This window comes from Dermacentor andersoni, chromosome 6, assembly GCF_023375885.2.
Source record: "Dermacentor andersoni chromosome 6, qqDerAnde1_hic_scaffold, whole genome shotgun sequence".
NCBI classification, from domain to species: domain Eukaryota; kingdom Metazoa; phylum Arthropoda; class Arachnida; order Ixodida; family Ixodidae; genus Dermacentor; species Dermacentor andersoni.
In genome coordinates, this window is record NC_092819.1 from 25,191,404 (window position 1) to 25,218,662 (window position 27,259).

Consider the following 27,259-nt stretch of genomic DNA (forward strand, 5'->3'; position numbering starts at 1 on the left):
GTTGGGTAAAAATTTTTCTGCTAAGTACTTTTCATGTGTTGCAAGTTTGACAATTTTAAGGAATTTGAGCTAACGTTACTTTCAGTGACGTCAGTATGACGTCTCGTAGCATGCGCATTGGGGGTGTGTTATGCGCGCGTTAGGACAACAAACAAAACAAATAAAATATACTGAAACGGTGTGGTGCATCTGCTGTTTTCGTATATATTTGTGTGTAGCCGCGAGGATATCGAAATAGCCTAACTGTGCTGGTATACGGAAATATGAAGAGACGGAATGCCGAGTGCGGGAAAATCAGACGACCCGGCAAGCGAGCAAAAATAACTGAAGGCATTTACGGCAGGTAAGATCCTAAAACCATTGCTTAACTATAGGCCTAATGGCGCTCAATACGGCGCGTCTTTCCACGGTTACGTGAAGCTTGGACGACGATACAGTACACGCACCGGGCATTGTCTGAGTCGTCTCGAAGTACCCGGAACAAATTGCGGAAGCTTAAACAGTCGCAAGCCTTGAAACCGGGCTGCCGAGCGGCGTGCACGCATGTGGCTGAAGCCGCAATTGCGTGCCGTGAGTCTGCTAGCTGCGAGTGGTCGCGGCGCTAAACGTCAGCGATGCAGACAGTAAAATGAATTTTCCACGACAACTTTGCATCGTGATCGAGTTTGTCGGAGACGCGACAGCGGGACGTAACAAAAACGCGCGTCTCCTGCTTGATGTAGTTACCGAGGCACGCCGTGAGTGGTACTCGCAAGAAAAAAAAAATGCTCCCTTCGTCCCGCTCAGTTCTTCGCCACACACTTTCTTTTATTTCTCCCGCGCATGTAGCGGCTGTCGCAAACATTCCGACTTGGCGGAAAGCGGTTTATTCCTTGTGTGCAGGGTGAAAAAGTTGCATAACGCAGATGTAAACAGAAGAACGTGCTCCGACCGAACCGCCGCACGGAGAACGTGGTTCGTGCGTCGGCGGGACAGCTGCCGTTACGCTTGTCCTTTATTTGGAAACGTGTGTGTTCGCATCTGAAAATACTTGCAGATTCTCATTAAAGGAACTCTGTTGTGACAGGAGCGCTTCGCTTTCGGAGCTCTGGCGTGGTAGCTTCCGCGGCGCTGGCCGATACCCGCAGGGGTGTCCTGATAAGCACGGAGAGGTATCCGCTTTCAAAACAGCTGCGCGGCGCGCTTCGACAACCGGAAGAACGGCCTTACCGTGACGAACCGAGTGGCATAAGTAATTGCCTCTTTGACGTGTAGATCAATAGCGTTCTGTGGTTCGTGGTGGACGATGTTGATGTCACGCAATGCGGTTGAAACGGGATATTGAGTTTCTACGATTCGCAAACAGCGGGTTCACTAAAATGTGTCTGGTTTGTTGTGGAGTAAGGGCGTCTATCCTGTTATAACTGAACCATTGTGCGACAGTTGTTTCGAGTTTTGAAAGTGTTCTGGCCGGCCCATTCCGTGCAATTTATGAGCACGCTGCAATGAATAGTGTACGAACAGCCGGTTCTCCATTTCGCAATCTATGATATCGACATATAGTAAACACCAGCATCTGACGACCCACATTTTGCTACTGGCAGCCTTTGAATGGAGGTTTAAAATAGTGGGGCTGTTGTGTGCACTTATATGGTACTCTTGCAGCATGCCAACTGTGTTCATATCACAATATTTCCACAAGGCCCTTTGTGCTCAGGCACACCGAGCATGCTTATATATATATATACACACAAGCGCACACACGTTACTGCAGCACTGAAAATGTGCTCGATGGCATGGTACTGTCTGTGCAAGTCTTCATTATATGCTGCATTGTTTATGCACCACTGATATCTTGATATTGCTTAACACACTCTTCAGGAAAGAAGCCCTTTGTGTGTTCATTTACATCTTTCATTCATCAACTAACAGTGTATTTATCTTGTGCAATTATTTGTGTGTGCCATTGTTGCTTTAGAAGTTGTGCGAAATAATTTTGTTGGCATTGTGTTTGGCACATAATGTAGCACCTTGTGATAGAAAGGAAAGCTAGGAACTTCAGTAGTGCCCTAATTCCTTGTCTAGATCTTTATTTTAAATATCTATTCATGCTCAGATGATCGGGCTTTTTCAGTCTGCATTAAGTCAGTTAATGAAGTTAAAAAGATAAAATGCCATTCAGCCACTAAGTCCACTGAGATTGTAGGCTAGTCATCAAGTGTTGATGAAACCAGTGCAGTGTACAAAGATTCATTTTTGTGTGTGAATGATACAAAGAGAGAAAAGAAATCCCAGTCTATATTGTTTCATGTGCTTGAATTTACTTTCTTTAGTAATTGAGTAAATTGATTGGCCTGGCGAGTAATAACATATAAATGCTCTCATTTGTTTGTTTTAACCCATTGCACTATGACAGAAGTGTTTCTTTTACATGCCTGTCAGGGTAGTGAAATAATAGGTGCCAGCAAGCATATGATCTTTCACAACAATGCCCAACAAGTGACTTGACTTCTATCTTTAAAAGCTACTCAAAACAAATGGAAAATTTGTAAAAATCTTGCTGTTTTATATAATAAAGGTGTAATTTTGCACTGTATTTTCATATATTATTTTAGGTTGGCTTAATTTGTTAGAAACAGTGACGAAATGCATTTTGAAACTGGATGTCATAATTAATTACACTGGTGAGAATGCTGCGCCAATCTGCGCCGACTCAAATTTGCAGCTCCATACTGCTCGAACAGTGTTTTTTTCACCTATGTTGCGCCACTGCTGCACCACAGGGTAGTTTCAGCGGTGTGAAAATTGGGACGCTACCATGCAATACAAAAACTGTATGGCTATTGCATTCATTGGCCGCATTTGTTCAGGGCGTTACAGCCAGCAATACTGGAGCTGTGACAGGTGACAGAATTGAATTGATTCCTATTTTTATATGCCAACTGTGAGGCATGCATGAGGATACAATGAGTTGGGTGGCCATGCTGCTTTGCGATGGCATGATCAACGCAGTAGTTTTACGCATCGAGGGCTGATGCGCAATGGTTCTTTTAAAGACAAAAAGGTGATCAGTGTACACTGCACTTATTCGTGTTGCTTCCTTGCAACTTTATTAGTTGCATTGTATTACTTCTTTCTTTCGAAAGAACTTGAGGTCATTGAATTTAGCATTTGGCGTTATAGCCAAATGCGTGGGGATCAGGTATACTCGTTGTCACCACGGTTCACGCTTCTTGTCAACTATGTCTTTGGTAATATATGTGCCTTTGGTAAAGCTTGTGGTGTAAAAGTTGAACACGAACGAGCAAGTACTCCAGCTCTATACGCCTTTCCTACGAGTGCTCATCAGTGGTGGAATAAAGGACATTACATGCTCTCACCATCCTGATATGGCTCATAAAACACAATTAATATGAGCAGAATATCAAACCTACGAAGTGGTCCTTCCTTAATCAGAAAAGGAAACAAATTTCAGCCGCGCTAGTGAATGACTTATATAAATAGCCCCTCTTACCGTGAGAACAGGCTTCGTAAGCCAGAAGAGATGCTAGAACGAAAGCCAAGTGGCGACCCTGCCTTGGATTTTGCGCCCCAGCTCACCGTGATGTCATAGATTCTGATGGCGACTGCACAGCCTCAGATAACTTTTCTTCTGTGTAGTTGTACTGCATTTCATCCTAGAAGAGTGGAAGACTACTTAGCAAGTTTCAAGAGCTTTCACAGCTCCACAATGGGCCAAGTACGAAAAAGCACTTTGAAATCTGAAGTCAAGCTAGCGCTGGTATTGTGGCGCAAGATTTATTGAGGACTGTGACCTTCATTTGCTGTTCTAATAATCTACTTAATACCAAAAAATTGAAGAGTGGTTCCCTTTATGGTGTCCCTTTGATGTTCCTTGTGTGGTTTTGCAGAGCGCCACCGGTAGCATGTCGCTGTTAATGCATGATTGCTGCTGCCGTCGAAACTTGCTGCGGCGAATCACTTATTTTGCTCCTAGTTATTATGAGTAAATGATTATCTGAACTAAAGAGAGCACTAAACTATATTTAGTTTTTCTAGTGGAAGGCTTACACCTGCTCCAAACGCAGCAGTGGGTGCTCCAAAATTAGATTTTCCCTGCTCCAATGGTCTCCAAAATGCCGAAGGGCATTCCCACCACTGTAATTACAATTTTGCCTCACCCTAACAAATTATGGAGATTTATTTTGAGTCTACTTTCCTACACAAAAGAAGTTGCCCACCTAAATAAATGTGCCGGTCCAGGCAACCTTGAAAGCTAAAGGCATATTGAGATCAAATGACTGTGTTTTGAAACAGGAAAGCACTAGCAACAAGTCCAAAAAGGAGAGTTGAATTGAATATTGTACTATTCATGTGAATAACATTGTTGCTATTAGCGAATCAGAATAGCTGCTGAATGCTTCACATTGTCAGATGAGCATGATCAAACATAAAAACAAAGCAAATATGCAAAATATTTAATTCAGGATATAGTGTGGACATTAAAAAGAGAGCATGCTGCGGACAGGCCGCCATTGGAATCTGAACCTGGCAACGTTTAACGTTAGAACGCTATCTAGTGAGGCGAGTCTAGCAGTGTTATTGGAGGAATTAGAGGGTAGTAAATGGGATATAATAGGGCTCAGTGAGGTTAGGAGGACAAAAGAAGCATATACAGTGCTAAAAAGCGGGCATGTACTGTGTTACCGGGGCTTAGCGGAGAGACGAGAACTAGGAGTCGGATTCCTGATTAATAAGGAAATAGCTGGTAACATACAGGAATTCTATAGCATTAACGAGAGGGTGGCATGTCTTGTTGTGAAACTTAATAAGAGGTACAAAATGAAGGTTGTACAGGTCTACGCTCCTACATCTAGTCATGATGACCAGGAAGTCGAAAGCTTTTATGAAGACGTAGAATCGGCGATGGGTAAAGTCAAAACAAAATACACTATACTGATGGGCGACTTCAATGCCAGGGTAGGCAAGAAGCAGGCTGGAGACAAGTCAGTGGGGGAATATGGCATAGGCTCTAGGAATAGCAGAGGAGAATTATTAGTAGAGTTTGCAGAACAGAATAATATGCGTATAATGAATACCTTTTTCCGCAAGCGGGTTAGCCGAAAGTGGACGTGGAGGAGCCCGAATGGTGAGACTAGAAATGAAATCGACTTCATACTCTGCGCGAACCCTGGCATCATTCAAGATGTAGACGTGCTCGGCAAGGTACGCTGCAGTGACCACAGGATGGTAAGAACTCGAATTAGCCTAGACTTGAGGAGGGAAAGAAAGAAACTGGTACACAAGAAGCCAATCAATGAGTTAGCGGTAAGAGGGAAACTAGAGGAATTCCGGATCAAACTACAGAACAGGTATTCGGCTTTAACTCAGGAAGAGGACCTTAGTGTTGAAGCAATGAACGACAATCTCATGGGCATCATCAAGGAGTGCGCAATAGAAGTCGGTGGTAACGCCGTTAGACAGGAAACCAGTAAGCTATCGCAGGAGACGAAAGATCTGATCAAGAAACGCCAATGTATGAAAGCCTCTAATCCTACAGCTAGAATAGAACTGGCAGAACTTTCTAAGTTAATCAACAAGCGTAAGACAGCGGACATCAGGAACTATAATATGGATAGAATTGAACAGGCTCTCAGGAAAGGAGGAAGCCTAAAAACAGTGAAGAAGAAACTAGGAATAGGCAAGAATCAGATGTGTGCGTTAAGAGACAAAGCCGGCAATATCGTTACTAATATGGACGAGATAGTTCAAGTGGCTGAGGAGTTCTATAGAGATTTATACAGTACCAGTGGTACCCACGACGATAGTGGAAGAGAGAATAGCCTAGAGGAATTCGAAATCCCACAGGTAACGCCAGAAGAAGTAAAGAAAGCCTTAGGAGCTATGCAAAGGGGGAAGGCAGCTGGGGAGGATCAGGTAACAGCAGGTTTGTTGAAGGATGGTGGTCAGATTGTTCTAGAGAAACTGGCCACCCTGTATACGCAATGCCTCATAACCTCGAGCGTACCGGAATCTTGGAAGAACGCTAACATAATCCTAATCCATAAGAAAGGGGACGCCAAAGACTTGAAAAATTATAGACCGATCAGCTTACTGTCCGTTGCCTACAAAGTATTTACTAAGGTAATTGCAAATAGAATCAGGAACACCTTAGACTTCTGTCAACCAAAGGACCAGGCAGGATTCCGTAAAGGCTACTCAACAATAGACCATATTCACACTATCAATCAAGTGATAGAGAAATGTGCAGAATATAACCAACCCTTATATATAGCTTTCATTGATTACGAGAAAGCGTTTGATTCAGTCGAAACCTCAGCAGTCATGGAGGCATTACGGAATCAGGGTGTAGATGAGCCATATGTAAAAATACTGGAAGATATCTATAGCGGCTCCACAGCCACCGTAGTCCTCCACAAAGAAAGCAACAAAATCCCTATAAAGAAAGGCGTCAGACAGGGAGATACGATATCTCCAATGCTATTCACAGCATGTTTACAGGAGGTATTCAGAGGCCTGGAGTGGGAAGAATTGGGGATAAAAGTTGATGGAGAATACCTTAGCAACTTGCGATTCGCTGATGATATTGCCTTGCTTAGTAACTCAGGAGACCAATTGCAATGCATGCTCACTGACCTGGAGAGGCAAAGCAGAAGGGTGGGTCTGAAAATTAATCTGCAGAAAACTAAAGTACTGTTTAACAGTCTCGGAAGAGAACAGCAGTTTACGATAGGTAGCGAAACACTGGAAGTGGTAAGGGAATACATCTACTTAGGGCAGGTAGTGACCACGGATCCGGATCATGAGACTGAAATAACCAGAAGAATAAGAATGGGTTGGGGTGCGTTTGGCAGGCATTCTCAAATCATGAACAGTAGGTTGCCACTATCCCTCAAAAGGAAAGTGTACAACAGCTGTGTGTTACCAGTACTCACATATGGGGCAGAAACCTGGAGGCTTACGAAAAGGGTTCTGCTGAAATTGAGAACGACGCAACGAGCTATGGAAAGAAGAATGATGGGTGTAACGTTAAGGGATAAGAAAAGAGCAGATTGGGTGAGGCAACAAACGCGGGTAAACGACATCTTAGTTGAAATCAAGAAAAAGAAATGGGCATGGGCCGGACATGTAATGAGGAGGGAAGATAACCGATGGTCACTAAGAGCTACGGACTGGGTTCCAAGAGAAGGGAAGCGTAGCAGGGGGCGGCAGAAAGTTAGGTGGGCAGATGACATTAAGACGTTTGCAGGGACAACATGGCCACAATTAGTACATGACCGGGGCAGTTGGAGAAGTATGGGAGAGGCCTTTGCCCTGCAGTGGGCGTAACTAGGCTGATGATGATGATGATGATGCTGCGTCACTCATAAAGCCAGACTTTCATCTAGACCATGATCATTCACACTCAAATTTTGCTTAGTATGGCATTTGGCAGAGGATATGATGGAACAGTTTATCAAATGGTATAGTAAATGTGTCAAATAATGAACTCTTCTATTCTGTGATGTGATATCGCTCTTGTAAAGCAGTTGTACATGCTCTCTCTCTTGAAAAGCTGTTTGTTTTCTTCGTACTTGTATGTCCTTCGCAAAACAGTACGTATTGCAGTGCTTTGTTTGTGAGTATAAATGTGCAAAAAGCTTTTTTGCTTTACTGGTTATGTTTTGTTGCCCTCTACGTAATGCCTTTATGGCGATGTAGGTATTCTGTAATTAATAAAAATGCCATTTTGCACTATTTATGGATGGCTGCATCTGTTTTCTCATGGCATTAAATCTGAATACGCTTTGCTGCAACTATATTTGGTATAATTCTGGTACCACATAGTAGCATGACTATTTAAATTAAAGGACGTCTGCTTTTTTCACTCTGCCATAACCACAGACAACACACAGTTTCAATTTAGTCCTGATGGTACACACAGATGCTGAGAGGCTCACAAGATTGCTTTTTTAAACTTAATGCAGACAATTCATGGACCATATTCTGAAACTATGCACTTCACCATCAGGCGCTCGCTGATTGGCTGGTTGAGCAAAATCGGATGATGTAGCTCATCTGATTTTGCTAAAACAACCCATCAGCCTGACGGCGAACTATTGCCAAAGCGGAAAGTTTCAGAATACGGCGCCATGACCATGTACGCTTGAAAGAGTACTCAGTATGCAAACAAACTGCTTATTTGTTCTGCTCCATTTATGTAAACACTGCAAGGAAAAGCACTTCTTGCCCTTATGAAGACCAGCTCCCTTGTCAAAATGTTGGTTCCAGGCTTTGCTCACCCATTCCGGACCCCTCTGTCTTATTAATAATGCCCACTTGTGCTTGTGACCTAAGTAAACTGTGGTTCTTATAGGACACTGTAATGACAGTTACTTGCTGACATTGTGTTTACTAAGATGTGAACACAGTTTTTTATTAATGGTGAAAAAGGCATTTTATTATTTGCTTCTGGTGCTGTTCTATTTGATTTGGTATCAAAAAGTGCTTTTTGTACACCCCTACCAAAGAGCCGTGGCAAGCTACTGGAGTCTTTTACAGCTGATGTGAAAAGAGCAAGCCCATATTGGCATATAAAAAGTAAACTGTTCACCCTGCTTACTGCACTTCTCGGGATAAATTCGATTGCAGCCTTAGGTTGACAGAAGTCGTGTCACAGCCGTAAAGTGGTGTTGCAACATGTGGTTGTATCACAAATCTGCGATCTTTGGAAGTGGTACCACAACAGCAGATTGGTTATTGGATTATTCTGCCGAAAGGACTTTATAATTCATGCATGGATGGGTACAGCAGTGCACAAAATCGTGAATGACTTAACAATGGGATGTGTAATTGTTGCATGTAATAAGGCATAAGGTCCTATATGTTTTATTTCATTGACAAACGAGCCATACTGTTGGAAATCCTGGTTTATTTAGGAACGAAACAGAGCGAAATGTCCGAGTGCATGCAAACTGCAAGTCTACTCATTTTGCCAGCAGGCAGTCTGTGTCTTTATGACCACTGCTTCATGCGCCAACCACTATTGTAATGGTCTCTTTTGGTATTTGTGAGTTGCAGTCTGCCTTTATCGACGTACATCGAAAGGCAGAGCATTCCGTCCTTTCCACTTTCCATTTAAAAACCATGGGTTGTTATGGATTCTGTCGCACATGCCACTGCTGTAGAATATCCAAGTATTTAAGAAGCGATAATCTCCCAAGTGTTCATCCAGCAGCAAAAGTACAGACATTTATAATGATATCTCTGTGGGCGTTGTTATAACAGCCTTCGGGCTTGTTCACTCAGGTAAATGCTTGCTCATGAACATGGGTATAAACTATAGCACATGTGTTATAGTTTATACCCATGTTCAGCAGTCTTGAGAGATGTGTTGATTTGCCCTAGTAGGAGGGCCTTTATGGACCATCGGTGCCATTAAGAAATAATTAAAAAATAAGAAGTTTAGCTGCCTATGCATGCAGCCTATGATTTGAGAGTTCAGCCTGAACTAATTTGAAGAAAAATTGTGTGCAGTTCAGCTTCAGCCTGCATGAAGGATATTCTTTCTTTTTTTTTCGTCACTTGCTCCTTTGCTCATGAATGCAAAATGCCTCTCTGGTGACCAAAACCGAGAAGGAGCAGTGGGTTAACATTGAAAAAATTATCTGTTTGTAAGTGGAGGCAACATTCTTGGATTCTGAAAAGGGGAAGGGAAAGCGCTGTTGTCCTCACCTTGATTAGCTTGATAATGTTCTAAGAAGGGTAAGGGTGAAGTTATAGTAGAGTACTTTCTCTTTCTTTCCACCCTGGCAGCACGTTTGTGTACATCAAGTTCCTCCTTCTGTGGGCACTGCTGCTGCTGGCCGACTTCATCCTGGAGCTGCGCTTTGAGTTCCTCTGGCCCTTCTGGCTGCTCCTGCGCAGTGTGTATGATTCGTTCAAGTACCAGGGACTGGTGAGTGCTTCCCCTTCGCTGCTGTGACTGTTCCTGAAACACACGGTCTCTCTTGTTTCTTTTGTAACATGCACACATTATTTTTTTGAGGGGGGGGGTGTGCGTAGCATAGGGGCAACGGTGAATAATTTTTTTGAGCCGTTGGTATTGTAGACCTGAAAATTTTGTCACTGCCATCAGTCTGTTTGATAAAATAGTTAGGTGGGCTGTGGTTAAGCTGCTCAGTGAAGCTGTAAATGAACAAGAAGAAACGGAACAGAGGGACCTCATTTTTGTAAATCGCAAACATATGAAGCCAACAGACGACACCAAAGAAAGCATAGGGGGAATTACTGGCTTTAATTCAAACGTATAAATGATAAATAAAGGGAAATGAAAATTTATAATCTATACGTTTCAATTAAAACAAGTACCATATTTACCTATTATAACACAAGCTCTTTCTCGTAAATAATAATTTTTCTTTTGCCCTCCTTTTTGCCCCCTTGACTATGGCTGCCCTTAAATGTCCCGGTCTTGCATTGTAATCATAAAACTATATATATTCTTAAAATTTTTTAAGGATGCAAACTCATTATTTCCACAGTCGTGTTATATTCGTGTAATTATGGTAATTCAACCTATGCTTTCCTTGGCGTCATTGTCTGTTTGCTTTTATGTATTTGAAGCTCTGCATATCATAGCTAAGTGAACATATCAGTTTAGACTTTTCGGACAGTTCTTTTAAAGAGTGAGGAAAAAATAGAGAAAAGGCAGTTCACGCAAGGCAGAAGACATTTTTTTGTGCTTCACAGTGTTCATGAGGTAGAACGTTGGAAGTTATTATGTGGCAAGGAAGGGCAAAACATTTTATATGTTCTAGATTTGAATGCTCTTTATTTTTATTTTTTAGACACATTAAAAGCGCATTACTAATGTTTCTTGTGCTTTTCGTCAAATTTTGTTTAATGAACTCGCATTTTATGCCCAAGCATATCTTCCTGAAATCTACATCACCAGGAAGTGCATTTATGTTTAGCTTCATTTTAACGTTCAGTGCGGTAGTGTAACCACAACATTAGCCTAATTATGATTACTATTAACTTAGAAAAACATCAATTTTTTTAGATTGGTAAGGAGCCAGAGTTTCATGCATTGTCTGTTGCCCCCCCCCCTGATGCAGGCCTTCTCGGTGTTCTTTGTGTTCATCGCCCTCACGTCAGACATGATCTGCTTCCTCTTCCTGCCCGTCCACGTCCTTTTCTTTGTGGCCAGCACGTATGTGTGGGGGCAGTACGTCTGGCACACAGGTATGGCTGGTTAGTGTTTACCTTCTTTCTCTCTTCAGTGAAACCCCCCCCCTTTTTTTTTATGCCTTACTTCCTTGGTTTGGCACACGAGGTAAACCACCGTTCATTCCTTTGATTGCCCATGTCGTGTTGTGTCCCTGTTTCTTTTCCATCTTGCATGTGGCTTTTTATGTTTGCAGCACCTCTTATTTTTGACAGCCTGTGATAAGTCATGATGAAGCATTATATAATTAATTTATGTATTTCTAGCCTTGATTTTGCCATTTTGATCTCGGACTTTGCTAAAATTGTTAGTTAGTGTTTGCCTACCCTGAGCTCTTCTGTAAACTTATGTGTGCAGTATGAAAATGCATGTATTATGAAAAAAAAAATTTTTGTGAAAAACACAAGTGGGAGTACACATGTAGGATGCAGCGCCAATTCAGTTGTCCTGTTTCTCGCACAGTTCTTCTTTTTCCTTAATGATCGCTCACCGACTATAGCTCACTTTCGTGCTCTATGTCAGTAAATATTAGGGCTCTCTTTATGTTGCACTTTAATATGCTGTTATTTAACTCCTGTTAAAGCGCAATCGTGCTTGCATTGGCTAAATATTGGGTAGAGCTCAAAGCTAGACTTATTGGTCACTGTTGTAATGTTATATTACACGGAGCTAAAATGCTGCCATATAATCAGCTGTGTGTAAAGGCAGACCTTGATCTTCATGGTAGCTACAAATTATCTAATTAGATCATAAGTCTGGGTATCATGTAGTTCACTGGCACTGAATTTTACTATAAGTGACCAATCTATGGTGCCTTTATGCATGTCTTGATTTGTGGTGCAGAGTCGTGCAGATGCTCGAGTCTAATATGTTGTAAGGTGTGACGCTATCTGAAACGTGACTGCAGTAAGCTGGTCTAGGTTAATGAGATTTTACAGTTGGTACTTCAAAGTTTGTGCTGCCCACTAGACAGATTATGCTGTACTCCTTTTTAGACTGCTAAGATGAGTGATTTGATCATCTGAACAGCTTAGATGACTTTTGCTCGCAGTACTTTTGACTAGTCACTCTTAGCACTCCACCAGCGTTTAAAAAAATTCTGTCGGGCAGCAGCTAAATATTATTGGGAGACTGAGCTAGATGTACTATATATAATAAAGCCTAAAGTATCACTATTACAGCCTACTTATTCTTTAATTGCAACTTTGTCACGATCGACGACACGCCACACGTGGTCCCGAACTACCCTTTATTTTCCGGCACGCCAACCTTCCGCACCACACAACCACACTCCTCCCGCACGCTCGCGCCGCTGTCCTCCCCGCACTCACGCCACCTGTTCGTCGCTCAGTCAACTACCGTCGATCCCGCGCCTGGCCTCCGAGAACCGCGGCTCCTCGTCATGGGTCTTGGGCTGGCTTGCCGCGGGTCTTGCGCGTCACAACTCTCCCCCCCCTCGAATCGTGAAGCTGTGCTGGTAGGGAGGGGCCATGGCTCATGGTAGAGCATCAACTGATCAGCATGGGCAGTAGTTCGATGACGTCCTGTAGCAGGATCGCTCAAAACAAAGTTATTGTCACCTAATCGTTTGATTACACAATAAGGTCCACTTCGCCGCGGTGCCAATTTCGCCGAAACGCCCTTGGCCGCATCACTCAAGGTATGGGAATCCAGGAGCACAAGGTCACCCTCTTTGATGGTTGTTGCCTGACGATGACGGTCGTAACAGGATTTCTGCACCTTCCAAGCAGCTGCCTGATGTGACCGAGCATACTGGAGGGCCTCTCCAAGGCACCGCTGGAGTTCCGCAGCAAGTGCATGGTGTGCTGCTTTTGGAGGCTCTGTGTCTTCCTTGTCGCTTGTAGGTTCCCATGGGGTGCGCAACTCGCGGCCGTAACACAACAATGCTGGAGTATATCCGGTGACAACACTCTCGGCAGTACGCATGGCAAGGGCGATCTCAGGTATGTGCCGGTCCCAGTCTTTGTGGTTGGAGCAGTATGCCCGTAGACACTGCTTAATTGTGCCATTGTGACGCTCCACCATTTGGCCAGCCGGCCGGTAAGGCACTGTGTGGCGATCTTTGATGCCCCAGTGTTTCAAGAGGTTGCGCCATAGTGTGCTAACAAAGGGCTTGCCATTGTCACTGGTGATGGCCACAGGTGTGCCATGGCGGCAGAAGACTTGCACCATGCACTCCAGTATTTTCGCACTTGTTGCTGCTCGTAGAGGGAAAAGCTCTGGGAACTTCGTAAATTTGTCAATAACTACCAGCAAGTATTTGTGGCCCCGGGGTGTAGATGGCAAGGGCCCGATAATGTCAACACTGAGCTCTTCCATGGGTGATGTTGCCCACTGACTGCTCATGAGGCCCTCTGGTTTCTTGCGCCGAGCTTTTGTGCGCTGACAGACAGTACAGCACTGCACATACTTTGATATATCTGCTCGCATGCCCAGCCAGACGAATCGTGCAGCCACACGCCTCAGAGTTTTGAAAAATCCAGCATGGCCTGCAGTGGGATGGTCGTGGGCCACCTTCAGTGCCAGCTGCCGCAAGTGACTAGGTAACCACGCTACCTTGTGGTTGCCTCTTTGCTGAACCAGCAATCCGCTTGGCTGCAGTTCCGTTGTTTCGGCCAGATCACGAAAGAGGCGATGATCAGGGTCCGAACTTGGGAGCTGAGTCCCTTGGACCACTGCCTTCAGCTTTAAGAGGCGGTCATCACGAGCCTGTTCTTGTACCAGCTGTGTTGTGTCACTCAGCAGCGAAGAGTCAACCTCCGAGGCCACAGCTACTTCATCAAATGTAATTTTGCCTTCAGGTTCTGGAGCAGCAATGGGGAACAGCGTCTCATGTAGGTTGTCACTTGGGTTGTCTTCACACTGGAGAGGGGCTCTACTCAAGGCATCAGCGGGTATGTTTGCCAGCCCTCGTCTGTGCTTGATTCGGCAGTTGAAGCCCTGCAGCCGAAGAACCCAACGCTTGACCCTGGGTGAAGCTTGGTCGGTATGAAACATCCATGCCAGGGAGGAGTGGTCACAGTGTATTTCAAACTCCGTAAATTCAAGATATGCCCTGAACTTGTCCACTGCCCAGACTACTGCCAGGCATTCCCACTCCTGGACAGTATAATGGCTCTCGGCTGCTGTAAGGACTCTGCTAATGAAGGAAACAGGCTGCAGACCATCAGGGCCAGCCTGCAGCAGCACAGCTGCAATGCCAATGCCACTTGCATCTGTCTCCACCACAAAGGGTCGATTTAGATCTGGGAGGCTTATAACAGCATCCTGAGCTAAGGCCTGCTTGAGTGCAGTGAAAGCCTGTTCTTGGCACTCCTCCCACTGCCATGGCTCGTTCTTCTTCAAAAGGTTGGTCAGTGAATGTGCCGTCAGTGAAAAGTGAGGGATGAAGCTTCTATAGTAGCCGGCAAGTCCCAGGAAGGCTTGCAGCTGCTTAACTGTACTGGGTCTAGGGTAATCCAGCACTGCACGCACCTTGTCCTCATCTGGTCTGCACTGCCCAGGGGAGATGATGTGACCTAAAAACTTGAGGGACTGACGGCAGACCTGTACTTTATCTGGATTAATCGTAAGGCCAGCACCCTCAATGCGTTGTAGCACTTCCCTTACATGTTCAACATGTTTCTCCAGTGTCTCTGAGTATACAAGGACATCATCTAAAAATGCCATAGCAAAGTGGTGATTGATTCCCTGCAGCACCCGGTCCATTAGGGTTTGAAAAGTTGCTGGACCACCTGCCACCCCGAAGGGCATCCTCGTAAATTCAAATGTACCTTGATGGCAAATGAAGGCCGTTTTAGCTATGTCAGCCTTGCAAACAGGAATTTGGAAAAACCCTTGGGAGAGATCAAAGCTGGAAAACCACATTGCTCGGCCCAACTGCGCTAGCAGCCAGTCAGTTCGAGGCATTGGGTAGGCAGGTACTCGGGTGCGTGCATTTAACGGACGGTAGTCCACAGCGAGCCGGTAGCCTCCAGACTTCTTTGCAACGAGCACTGGGGCGCTAGTCCATGGGCTGGTGCTTCGTCTTATAAGGCCCTGTTGTAGGAGGTCATCCACACAGCCCTCAATGATCTTCTGCTTCTTTGCATTCACTGGACGTAGCTTGCATCTCACGGGCGCACTGTCCCCCGTGTCAATGAGGTGCTGAGCCAGGGTGGTACATCCCGCAACTGTAGTAAACAGATGGTTAAAGTCATCGAGAACTTTACTCATGCTTGGGTGTAGTTCCCTGGTGCCAGCCTGATGCATGTTCTCTATGCCTGGAACTACAAGCACTTCTTCAAAGAGGCTGTGCAAGTGGTACGACTCTCCATCTTCTATTGCAAGTGCTGTCGCTGGGTCCTTTTCACGCTTAGCAAATGGCACCATGCACTGTGGATCGGTTCCAATCGTCCACCCACCCAGCGATACATGTAAAGAGATGCCTGTTGCTGTTAAAAAATCTCTGCCCAGCACAATGTCCCGACACAAGTCTGGCACACACAGGAAGCGTTGATTGCGGCTGCTTGTGGCCCACTTTATTTTGCACTTGAGGGAAGTCGTCGACTGAGACCAACCTGTTGCCAGGCAGAGTGCTTGTTCCTGTGTCTTGGGTTTGGCGCCCGCCTCGACCGCTACCCTTGCCGCCGGCAATCCAAGCAAGCTCACACTCGAGCCTGTGTCCAGTAGGGCCTGGAACGTCGTCCTCCCGATCTGCACTTCCAGGAGAGGCTCCTTGTTGCCGGCCAAGGCCGCTACTTGCAGCGCAGTCTCGTAGGTGCTTGCCGGTGCAGCACCTACCGTCCCCCGTTTCCCGTACACTGAGAGCGGATATGTCCGATCCCGTTGCATTGGTAGCAGCGGGGTGGGCCGCCACGCCGACCTGTAGGGCACTCGCGGGCCATGTGACCGACGCCTCCGCAGCGATGGCAGTTGAATTCTCTTTGGTCACGCGGCTGGTACCTTTGGTGCTGTGACGGCGTTGAGAGATGTGGCGTCCTTGTGGCGAATGCGGCCAATCCGTGCAATTGGTCTCGGTGGTAGGAGGGCTGTATCGCCGCGGGGTGCAACGGCCAGGGGGATGCCGCCGGCGGATACTGGAACGGCGCGGCAGCCGCTGTGATCAACCCTCCGGGTTGTGTTCCCGGCACGCCGGCCACGTTTATAGTCGATTGGAAGGCCAAGTCTCTCGCGACTTGGTCAGTCGGGGGTGGTGGTGGCTTGTACTGCATGCGCCTCCAGAAACGCTCCATGAGACCGTCAGCGGCATTCGCCAACTCCGCGAGACTGCCGAACTGTCTTCCCTCCACCAGATCCTGGAGTTGCGGGTGCATCTGCCGCAGCACGCGGTCAACCTTTTCCGACTCGGGCACTTCGCCGCCAATCCGGTCGTAGTAGGCCGCGATGGTATAAATAAATTCCTTTAAATTTTCTTGGGGATGTTGCGTCCGGTGCTCCAGCTCTTGTTTCAAGCGGCGCTTCGCGTCAATGGAGGAGAATTCCGCAATAAACGCCGCAGTGAACTCCTCCCACGACGCAAACGAGTTCACAAATCGCCACCACAACTTCGCGCTACCTTCCAGCGCAGCAGGCACAATGTGCGTAAGCCTCTTGTCAGCTGCGACACCGCTGACCAAACAAAACGTTTCAAGCCGGTCCAAAAATTCCTCGGGGGACTGGTGGTCGTTGAACCCCTTAAACCTTGGAGGCTGACCTGGCTGACCTCCTGTGGAGCGTGGAGCGCAGTCGCTCACCGGTTGAACCGCCGCCGCCGTTGTCGTAGAACCCATAGGCACTGCCTCGGCCGCCATCAGTCTTTGTCTGACAGCTGCCGCGATTTGCTCGCGTTCCATGGTAGATCCGCTCGTCTGCCCCAGCAGATGCTGTACCAATTGTTCGGGAACGTCCACTGTCTCCATGTTCACGTAGATCCCGGACGAGCCCCCACTTGTCACGATCGACGACACGCCACACGTGGTCCCGAACTACCCTTTATTTTCCGGCACGCCAACCTTCCGCACCACACAACCACACTCCTCCCGCACGCTCGCGCCGCTGTCCTCCCCGCACTCACGCCACCTGTTCGTCGCTCAGTCAACTACCGTCGATCCCGCGCCTGGCCTCCGAGAACCGCGGCTCCTCGTCATGGGTCTTGGGCTGGCTTGCCGCGGGTCTTGCGCGTCACAACTTTAATGGTGCCTCACATGAACTTGCTGCTAGTACTCAGAAATGACCATTTAAAGGTACCCATAGTTTTCCATTGATTCAGTGCTGGTTTAGACTGAACTCCAAGTAAGAGAAATACCTTTCCAGAATTTCTATGAGAGTGCAGTTTCTCTTCCTGCTTTTCTCTTCGACCTTGCTGTGTACACTATTTGATAAAGCTTAATCCATTGCAGCAAAAAAAAAAAAGAATTAAACGTACTTACATCAACTCCAGAGTGCATGATTGTCAATCAATGCTGATAGAAATGGGCATAAGAAAGTCAAATGTTAACGAAGGAAACTTTAACAGTGAGTGTCGATTGTCAGTCACCAGCATGGGGGCGGGCATTTCACTCACGGAGCATGTTTCCTTGCATTGCAGAACGGGGTATCTGTCTTCCGACCCTGTCGCTGTGGCTGTTTTTCATGTACATAGAAGCAACAGTGCGGCTCAAAGACATAAAAAACACGGCCTTCCACTTAGATCTGTGCAGGCCATTTGCAGCACATTGGTAAGTGTGAGCTGGTTTCCTTTTTAAGTGGTGTGTATGCATGTGTGCGTGCATACATGCACGCGTGGGGGTACAGGGTATTTTTAAAAATTTCATTGTTTGTTTTTGATTGGCTCCTCTTGAGCTTAAAGGGGCCCTGAACCACTTTTTATCGATGTGGAGAAAGGTATTTGAAGTGATAATAGGCTGTTTCTGAAATGCTTTGCCGCAAGAAATAATTTAGTGCGTTCAGCAGAAGCGGAGTTATTGGCAATCAAACACGGCCTCTGCTGTGCTCCCGTTCCTTCTTCAATGCCTTGCACTGCGAAGGCTATGGTACGGTGGGGTGTGCCTACCGCGCTCCGGCTTCCAATTGTCACTGTGGCGTGCAGTTCGAATTTCATTTTGGATGTTAATGTAGACGCCACGACTTATGATTTTGGTGCTTATGACACGCTTAACGTAAGCCAAACGTGGTTGTCCTCCATGAGCTGCAGTGCGCTTAGCCAGTGGACTCGTGGTGGCACCCCACAGCAAGCGCGGTATCTACACTATGTAGCCGACCGCAGCTACCAGTAGCACTTGTGTTTGAGAATGTGCTTCATTACGAAATAAAGCATAAGCTTGCCTCCTTAGGAGAGTAAGGAGGCAGGCTTCTGTTGAAAAGAGAGCATTTAAGAGAAAGGTGACTTCACAATCCGCTTGCAAGCTCCACGCACCATGTACGACAACAAAACTTGCTGCTGAGATGTTTACAGCAGCGTATGCTCCCCAAAGAATATGTTACTTCACCAAACGCGAGGGGTGGTTCAGGGCCTTTTTAAACTGAGTTTATTGTTGTGGCATCCCAGATGCTTCATTTTGCAGAGATGCGGTGACAAGGAAAAGGAAGTGAGCTTTTCTAAATTTTGTCGACTTGTCTATCTCTTCTCTGCTTTCCTCTGCTATGAACAACTGCGGTATTGTTAAGATATGTTGTTATCCTTGCATTAAAAGGTTATTGGTAACAACGCAGCCCATCCATGTCTTCTGCTATCAACCTAATTAACTGAATTGGTATTTTAGTACAAAAAGTGCTAGGGGTGATTGAATAAAGAAATGTTTTAGTTGAATATGAATATATTAGAAAAAAGGCTTTTCAACCACTTTCTGCCATGTTGGTAAATAGATAGTTTTGATAGAATATGTTACCAGTCCAATTTAATTTGACGTTGCTCTTTAGAGTCTTTTATGGAAATATGAAGCTTGTACAAAGTTCATACTTCGTACATGTGAAGGTTGGGAGACACTTATTAAGAGTTTTTAATTGGACAGTAGAGTTAGTCTCGAAATGCTGAACTTGACATTATCAGCATTACTGTTACAACATGACACAGAGTAAAATTTGTTGAAATTGTGTAGCAGTAAGTCCACATGTGATGGTTTTGCTCAAAAAAAAAAAAATTCACAAGAGCGCTGCACGCATTTCTTCTGGCTGTGTTCGTTTGTGGCAGCCACAGCAATCACTGCGACTGTGGGCACGTAAATGTATTGGAAACCTTTGAGTAACCAATAGAATATTGCCTTACTTGATTTGGTGCTCCCTGTTAAATAGTCAGTATTAAAAAATATAAACATTTTTCAGATAATCTAGGAATATATTAAATTGCCAACTGTACAAGATCAAGCATAAAATTGGGGCAAAATTGCAATAAATTTCATCCCGGCAACAATAGTAGATGTTCGACATAGTTGAGCGCACTACATTGTTGTGGGAGTTAGACTTTTTCGGCTAATCTGCTGTCGTTCACCCTTGCCAGTGAGTGCTGAATATGCTAATTACCTGCTCATTCGCTGCTAATACTCCATTTGTGCAAATAAACAACTCTTTATAACGTGCAATGTAATTACGTAAGCTTGTCTACACTGCGAATATAGTATGATGTGAAAATTATTGTATATTAATGGTGAAAACAGCGGTTCATTATTTGAAAAGCATTAAAAAAAAGGATTTGATATTCTTTTTTATTCGATTCTGGCACTGTTCGATTAGTGTTCAATTCGGTCTTAAATATTACTATTTTCACACCCTTAATTGTGATGTCATGGCTCAGCCACCTTCTCAGTATGAAAACCAAAATGGGTTTATAGAAACAAGTATTATAGTAAATTATTTATGACGCTCTGGTGTTTGCTAGCATTTTATAGGGCTTGGTCCTTCACTTAATGCAAAAAAAAAGACTAGCCAAAAATGTCATGTTAGTACTAAAGAAACAAAGTGGCAAAGCTGCATTTCTAATGCTTGTCCATCTTTGCATTGCAGCATAGGTTATCCTATGGTTACAATGAGTTTCTGTGTCAAAAGCTACATTGGCTACAGGATGCGACTTGTAAGTAGCACCTTCACTCTTTCAAGTGTATCCGGTCTGATGGTGACACTTTATGGCAAAGTAGTACCTTAGAAAATTGTTCAACCTATTCTTAGCTGCTTATTTTGGGCACATAATTCATGTAGTTCAGTCAGCACACCAATGTTTTTTTTCGATAAGAACAAGTTTTCAACCCTTTCCAATAAAAAATGGGCGTTTCGAACAAAACAGTTCGAATCAGTGCATTGAATTATAACATATCCTTACCATCACAATGAATTCACATATTCCGTTTGAGAGATATTTTTCACGACATCCTTTGTTTCGTTCTCTTTCCCTACATAAGCAACATTGCTATCTTTTTATTAAGTTTCTGAAATATTACTGCCAAGTACTTGGTAATATTAGACTTGTCTATCACTTTTTTGAAATTCTTGTCATTTGTATAGTATGTAGGGTGCCTTCTTAGATGAAAAGATTGCATTTGAAAGCTTAGTAGCTGTAGCTCTCTGTGGTTAAGCATGAAGTCTGTGATAGAGGAAGTACACCGGAGGGGGTGCCTCTGTGTCAAGATTGAAGTGCATAGAGAACATTTCCTAAAGTTTAATTTAGAGCTATAAACTATAGCCACACCCATTGTATTCTCAAGTACAGTCTAGCCTGCTTCTAACACACTAATGTGTTACAAAATGTTGACCTAATTAAAAGGTTTCTACTTCCAATTCCTGTTTATCTACTTTCAGTACATGTTGAATCCACTTATGAAGCAAGTGATGTAAGTTCACCAGATATAGCTAAGAAAAATGCTGCCACAGCCAAGGGACACATTAATGCACTTTCAAATTTTGGAACGTATTGATAAGAGAAGCTAATCGCAGCAGGCCTTCAGAACATCTGCATCCCTGCCAAGCTGCTTCATAAAAGTCACTTCGTTTCATTAATCAACAGAAGAAAAAAAAATAAAGGTAGCAGCTGATTATCACCATCTCTTCGTACATTTACCTAGAGGAAGGAGCGGGGAGGGGGCAGAGGTTGTGATGTGGCTCTTATCACCACTTCATTGTTGCCGCGCTGTCTGCCATGGCCCCCACTTCTGCTAGTGATAAGGCCCTCCTCATTGCCTGTGGTGCTAAGCAGACTGGCAATAATGATCTTGCTCCCATCAGCTTAGAATGAACTGGCTGAGATTGTTGCTGATTGTGATGGTGATAGCACTTGCTTTACGCTCTGTAGCCCATGCAATAGCTGTTGCTGGAGTTGGTGTCTGCGACATCTGGAGTGACAATAAAGGTGCAACTAGGTGATCTGTATCTCAAGGCCATTATCCAGAAGTGTTCACTCTGGAAACATATGCAAGGAGCTAGCAGCATGCGTTTTTAACCAGATGTTATGAAAAGTGGACACATAAAGAATGATTGCCTATCCTGGCCAAATTTGTTATAACCAGGCTGGACTGTACTCGGCAAAATTCTCAAAACCAATTATCACACCTTGAGGATTACAGCTGCTTTTGATGAGATTTTAATTGGCAAAGAGGGAACAAACCATTTCAAAACTACCTTTTGCAGAGAAAGCAGAAAGAAGTGGCCAAGGAGAACGACTTCTACCTTCAGCTCTTACAGCAGGCGTTGCCTCCAGAACCTCCTAGTATAACGTCGAGCAGCTCTGACAAAAGTGAGTGCTTGCCCTGGAGATGTCTTGTAGCTACGTGTATGTGCAGGTTGTGGGGTCTCTACAGTACTACTCCAGGATTCAATCTTGGTGAGCCACAGTGGTGTGTTGCAGCACGGACATGCTCAGAATTTCCAGGGCATTGAGAACCACACTTAAGAAACACCGTAGCGCCCAAGTCAATGAAGATTGCAGCCAACCTATTGTGACAATGACCCTACAAATGTCTGGTTTTGGGTGGCATGGGAAGCAAAGGCGTCCCACGACAAGAGCAAATGTACAGAATGAGCGCAGTTAGCATGTGGCCATGAGATGAAAGCTTCCCGTAACACGTAATGAATGAAGGAATGGTCCCCCGCGGCTATGCTGCATTCTCACAGTGGCCAACAGGCAGGTCGTGAGAGTGTAAGGCAATCTTTGTTGAGTTAGCCTCCAACAAGTGTCGGCAGGCATAGTAGGATCATGCATGAGCACGTGGCACCCCTGTTTAGCTTAGTACCAAGGAAGAAGCCACGCAAGATATGCTCACCGTTGTTGAATGGCACTGTAGATTAACTCAAATCCAAGCTTGAAGTGCTCAAAGGGGCCATCAAGCATGAGAAAAGTGTGTGCTGTCCTGGAGAGAACTCCTTTGTCCTTGCTCTCGTGGTCACGCTGTGTGTGGCCAAAAGAGGAAGGACTTGATTCTTGTGACCAGTTGTTCAGTGGATGCTACCCATTGGACTTTCTTGGGCAAAGTGACAGCGAAGTGTCAGCCTGTTCGTCACGTTAATTCTTCCGCAAGTGGAAGGAGAACAGGAGCAACAAAAGTAGCCAGACGCTGACCGAAAGGCGACAGGACATGCCACAATCCCCACAGCATGTATAATCATTGAATTATTGTGTTTTTATAGTGAGAGTAGGGTGAATTTTATAGGACATGAGCGCTCGCAGCTCATAACTGAACCCCGTAAGTCTGCTACCACATGTTAATAATTTCCTGTGCCACAGTCATTTAGCATTGTTTCTTATATAGTATTTCGCAATACTTATTTATTTATTATCTTGCTATACCCAGATAACTGAGGAGTAGATTTTAGAGGGAACAGTCAGGTCATTACATTCAATGTGCTGAGATAATCGAATTATTAGATGCTGTTTATTTTCGCAAGAGTTAACACAAATGTCTATAAAGCTTTAAAAGCCGACTGCAATGAAATTTTGGGTCTCATAAAAAGCCTTGTATTAAGTAGTGTATAGAGCCGCCTTCATGAAAGGTTTTATGTTTAAAATGCAAGTGGATGTATCGAAAAAAGCGTGCAATAATATATGTTTTCGCTTCTGAAACTACAAAGGAAACTCTGCCAGCACTGCTCACTGGAAATGACGCAGAATGTGGAATGTTGAGAATCAGGCGCGGCAACTGGTCATGACCTCCTTGAAGATCTCCAAGGTCATGGTCTAAGATACGCATCAAACCTGTCGTCTGCAGACATGCTATTTAAAAGATGTTAAATAAAAAATGGCACAATTATTTTCCCAGCAGTTCTTCCTTGATTTGTTTGATAACATATGTACTATTGGCTTGTGACTTAGCAAGGAGGTTGACTTTCGTTTGCAGTTGGCCTCTAAGTGGTTGATCACCATAAGCTATGTACAGCATGCCATCATGCCTTGGGGTATCACATTGCAAGTGCGCTGTGTTCTACTTGCACTTGCTGTTGCATAAGGAGAGGGACCCTTGCACTGTCTCGACTGGTGCTAATTTGGTGTTTGGTGACTCAGCGCTGTGCAAGCTGGGTGAGGAAAGCCCCCCGGCCAGCAACGGGTTCCTGGGGAGCCGCAAGGCACGGTACGCGGAGGCTGACGTCAAGGGCCACTCAACTGCGCCAACGGACAAGCATGAGTTTGAGTGCCAGCAGGCGGCCGACGCAGAAGGCAGCACAGCACCGCCGCCACGCCGCACATCCAGTGTGAACGACTTTGATGCCAGCACCGACGAAGTGCGTGACAAGACTGCTTTCAAAGTGAACGGCGTTTGCAGCAATGGTGGCAGCGGCGTGTTGTCTCCCAGCGTCACGGCGCGGTCATCCAAGTGGAACCAGCAGCAGCAGCAGCAGGCCAACTGCGTGAAGGAGGCGGTGTCGACTGCCTCCAGCGGCAGCACAAGCCGGCGAGCAGCCAAGAACAACTGCACGACAACAAACAACAATCTGAGCAGTTCGTCGCTCACAGCGACGCCGCTTGCTGTGGCAGGCCACCATCCTAGGGATGAGCACTATCAGAGGTGGGTGCAGTCGCTCGCTTATTCTTATTTTTTAAAGCGTTTGCTGTTGTGTGCTCACTCAGTTGTGGATTTGATGTTTAGTTGCAAAAACTACATGAGTTGGTCTGACAGCACAGTGGCACTAAAGAGAAGATGAAATATGGAAAACAGTGTGCCTACACTGTATTGGTGGCTACAGCACTGATATAAAAAATAATTAAAAGAATACAGTGGACAGTATTATGTGGACCTGACAATATTAGTGAGAAGTTGCACAAAAAAGATGTTTCCTTATAAGCCACCACAACAAAATCTGCCAGACCATTCTTTAATAAAGTTTCTTCTTCTTCGTTATGTCTTTAGCATGTGACGCAGGGCATGCAGCAGTAAGAAAAGCAAGAGGTAGAAGACATTATGGGTGTTGGTATATGAAACTCAATCCACTCATTGGCAGTGCCGTTTTCTTTGCGTCTCTGTCTTTCAGAGAGCGTGCCAAGCTGGTAAACCATAAACATGAGTGCACTGATTGCAAGAAAGTAAAGTTGTCATCTGTTGACATTAAGATCTGGAATTTTGCTGGCCACTGGCACCCTGTGATATGCTTTAGCTTGTGGGTGTTTTCAACATCATATTTACAAATTCACCCTTCTGCAAGCGTAGCCATGGGGTTATTTTTGTGATTGTCAGTCACACATTGCATTTGTTAGAGCCGAGATTTTATTTTTGCGCACACATTGAGCCCTGTTGCTACTTTACCTAATCACTCAGAAGCGAATCCTGGAGTACAGATCAGTAGTGAGCCGGATCTCTTGAGCTGCTCAAGTTAAAGACTGAGTGAGCCATGGATCAGTAAAAGTGAGCAGCAGCTCTTTTGGAGAAAAGTCAAGCAGAGCCGTTCCGTCTGAGCCAGCTCTTCTGGGTGTGACTTCGACAGTTCTTGGTCTTTCTCCGTGTTCCAACCGTTCAACCACTTTCATTCGAGTTCCAGTTAGCTCGGACTCGACTGCCGGTCTGTTTCTGTCCACTGCTGTCACTCTGCCATCTCCGCTCCGCTAGAGTGTAGCTCCGCTCAGCTCATTGGCTCACGTCTCACAGGGGTGCGATCGCACAAGCATCTTGCTTTCCGAACATTTGCTTGTGTGTTAGTGTTTTGCCAGCATCTCAATTTTTACCTTAGGTCGTCAGCACGCCGAGGTGGGAGCGAACGCTGCCTAATCAGTGACATACCAGTTACAGTATAACAAGCATTTTATCGCCAGTATCAGAAAAGAAAGGTTCACTAATATTAAAGCTTCCCGCTTCTAAATTAATAAATTATGTATTAGTCACCCAGCATAGTCCAACTGCCTATAACATGCTTATTATATTAACACATACAGTCAAACCCGGCTATATCGAACTCGCAAAAAAACGCCTATCAGTTCGATATAGAGCATAATTCGATATAAGCCTGCTGAATAATTGGATGTCATAAAAGCACATACCATTTATAAAATCACTTTATTAACGAAACTAGCTTAGTTTGGCATAAATTAGTCCTGCATTTTCTTCTGCTTGGGCAATTTCGCTGCCTGCGACGCACGCACTTCCCCACGTTGTCTAAGGAGTCGGAGCAGCTGAGGCCGCAACCTTCCGCATTCGCGCAGAAGCGCCGGACTAATGCGAGTGCACCAATCACTTCGGAGGATGTGGGCAAAGGACCGTAGTTGCTTTCCTCAATGTGCCTACTTTCATTTGTGCTCGGTACGATGTCGGCGATGTAGTCTTCGTTTCCGGGCTCTACCGTGGTCGCGACACCATCATCTGCACTCACAAACTCGTCCACCGTTGATTCGAATGTCCCGGAAATTTTGACAGCTCGCTCCAAACTTCGGCAACACCGGCAACGGCTTCGTCGCATTCATCAGAATTTACAGTCCTCACCGAGCACGCGGAAACCGGCACGTATGAAGAACCCCTCGTACACGGCCGTGGGTACGCGTCGGGCCCCATGGGCACCGGGTTGCGAGTCTGGCCACTTTAGCCCTAATCGTGCCGAGAGTGTTCCTCGGAATCTTGCACGCTGCGGGGACATCGAACTTCTCATCGCGTTCGACGCGATTTATGATTTCGAGCTTCACGACGAGAGGCGAATTCTGCCGCTTCATCACGGCAACACTGCGGGAGAAGGCCCACAAGGCGCAAACACGATAAACCAGAGAAGCAGCCAGACAACTCGCACTTTCGCCATCTTGCACGAAGACAGCACAAGAGCCTCTGATTGGCTGTCTGAGCAAGCGCTGTAGGCGGGCCAGGATCATTTTTTGCTGGGGAGTGTCGCTAGATAGTGATCTAAAGAAAGGAAGGACGCTTGATTCTGTAACCCGTGAGGGAGCACGGCGAAGCGTCGTCAGGGGAGAGGGGGTGGCAAGTGAAAGATGATAGAGAAAGAGGGAGGATGTGGCCTAATAGACTCCACTATGCGCGACAGGGGGAGTGTCGACGGCTCGCTCGAACAGCCCGAGGCAGCGCGGTCACGGTAGGGAGAGCGGTTGGATGGAGCCGCGCCGCCGGGTTTCCCCGCTACCGCGAGGGAAAGCCAACTTCTGGGGGCACTTTTCCGCCGCTTGACGTTCGATATATCGGGAGTCACTGCAATATTTGTTCGATGTAAGCGTAATTTTTGCTATATATACTCATTACAACTATACCGTGACCAGAAATTGTTCGATATATAGAATAATTCGATGTAAACGGGTTCGATATAGTCGGGTTCGACTGTATATCATTTTTTCAAAGCCACATAAGTAGACTATGCATACCACAGGTTACAGATTTAAGTGAGCCATTCAGAGGAACCGGTTCGTTTCAGCAAGCTGAGCTGCTCCGAGCCACTCACTGAAGTGAGCCGCTTTGCCCATCTCTATCCTGGAGTTTTCATGTTCATGAACCATAGTATAACTTTGCACTTGCAGTCCCATCTTGTAGTGCAGCTTTCTATTTCCTACCATGGCCATTTCATTAGAGTTCTTGTTTTTGTATATTGGTTTTGTTTTGCATTTAGAATGATATTAAGTTGTTGATTACGTCAAGCTTGTAACATTTGTGC

General features: G+C 45.4%; 2 protein-coding genes across 3 annotated transcripts in view; one reads left to right on the top strand and one right to left on the bottom strand.

The window, feature by feature from the left end:
- RpL24 (ribosomal protein L24) overlaps positions 1-27,259 on the bottom strand; it is a 493,457-nt gene that overhangs the window by 231,431 nt on the left and 234,767 nt on the right. The window lies entirely within an intron of this gene.
- The window catches only part of LOC126521694 (macoilin), a 47,838-nt gene continuing 20,726 nt past the window's right edge, over positions 148-27,259 (top strand). Inside the window, exons 1-7 of one of the 2 annotated variants that reach the window (XM_050170428.2) lie at positions 148-343; positions 9,796-9,937; positions 11,100-11,235; positions 17,799-17,928; positions 20,210-20,276; positions 21,824-21,929; positions 23,691-24,192. In XM_050170428.2, coding sequence (XP_050026385.1) covers positions 264-343; positions 9,796-9,937; positions 11,100-11,235; positions 17,799-17,928; positions 20,210-20,276; positions 21,824-21,929; positions 23,691-24,192 — 1,163 coding nt within the window. In that variant the 5' untranslated portion in view covers positions 148-263. The remainder of the gene's footprint in view (positions 344-9,795; positions 9,938-11,099; positions 11,236-17,798; positions 17,929-20,209; positions 20,277-21,823; positions 21,930-23,690; positions 24,193-27,259) is intronic. The other variant, XM_050170429.2, reaches the window with a different exon arrangement.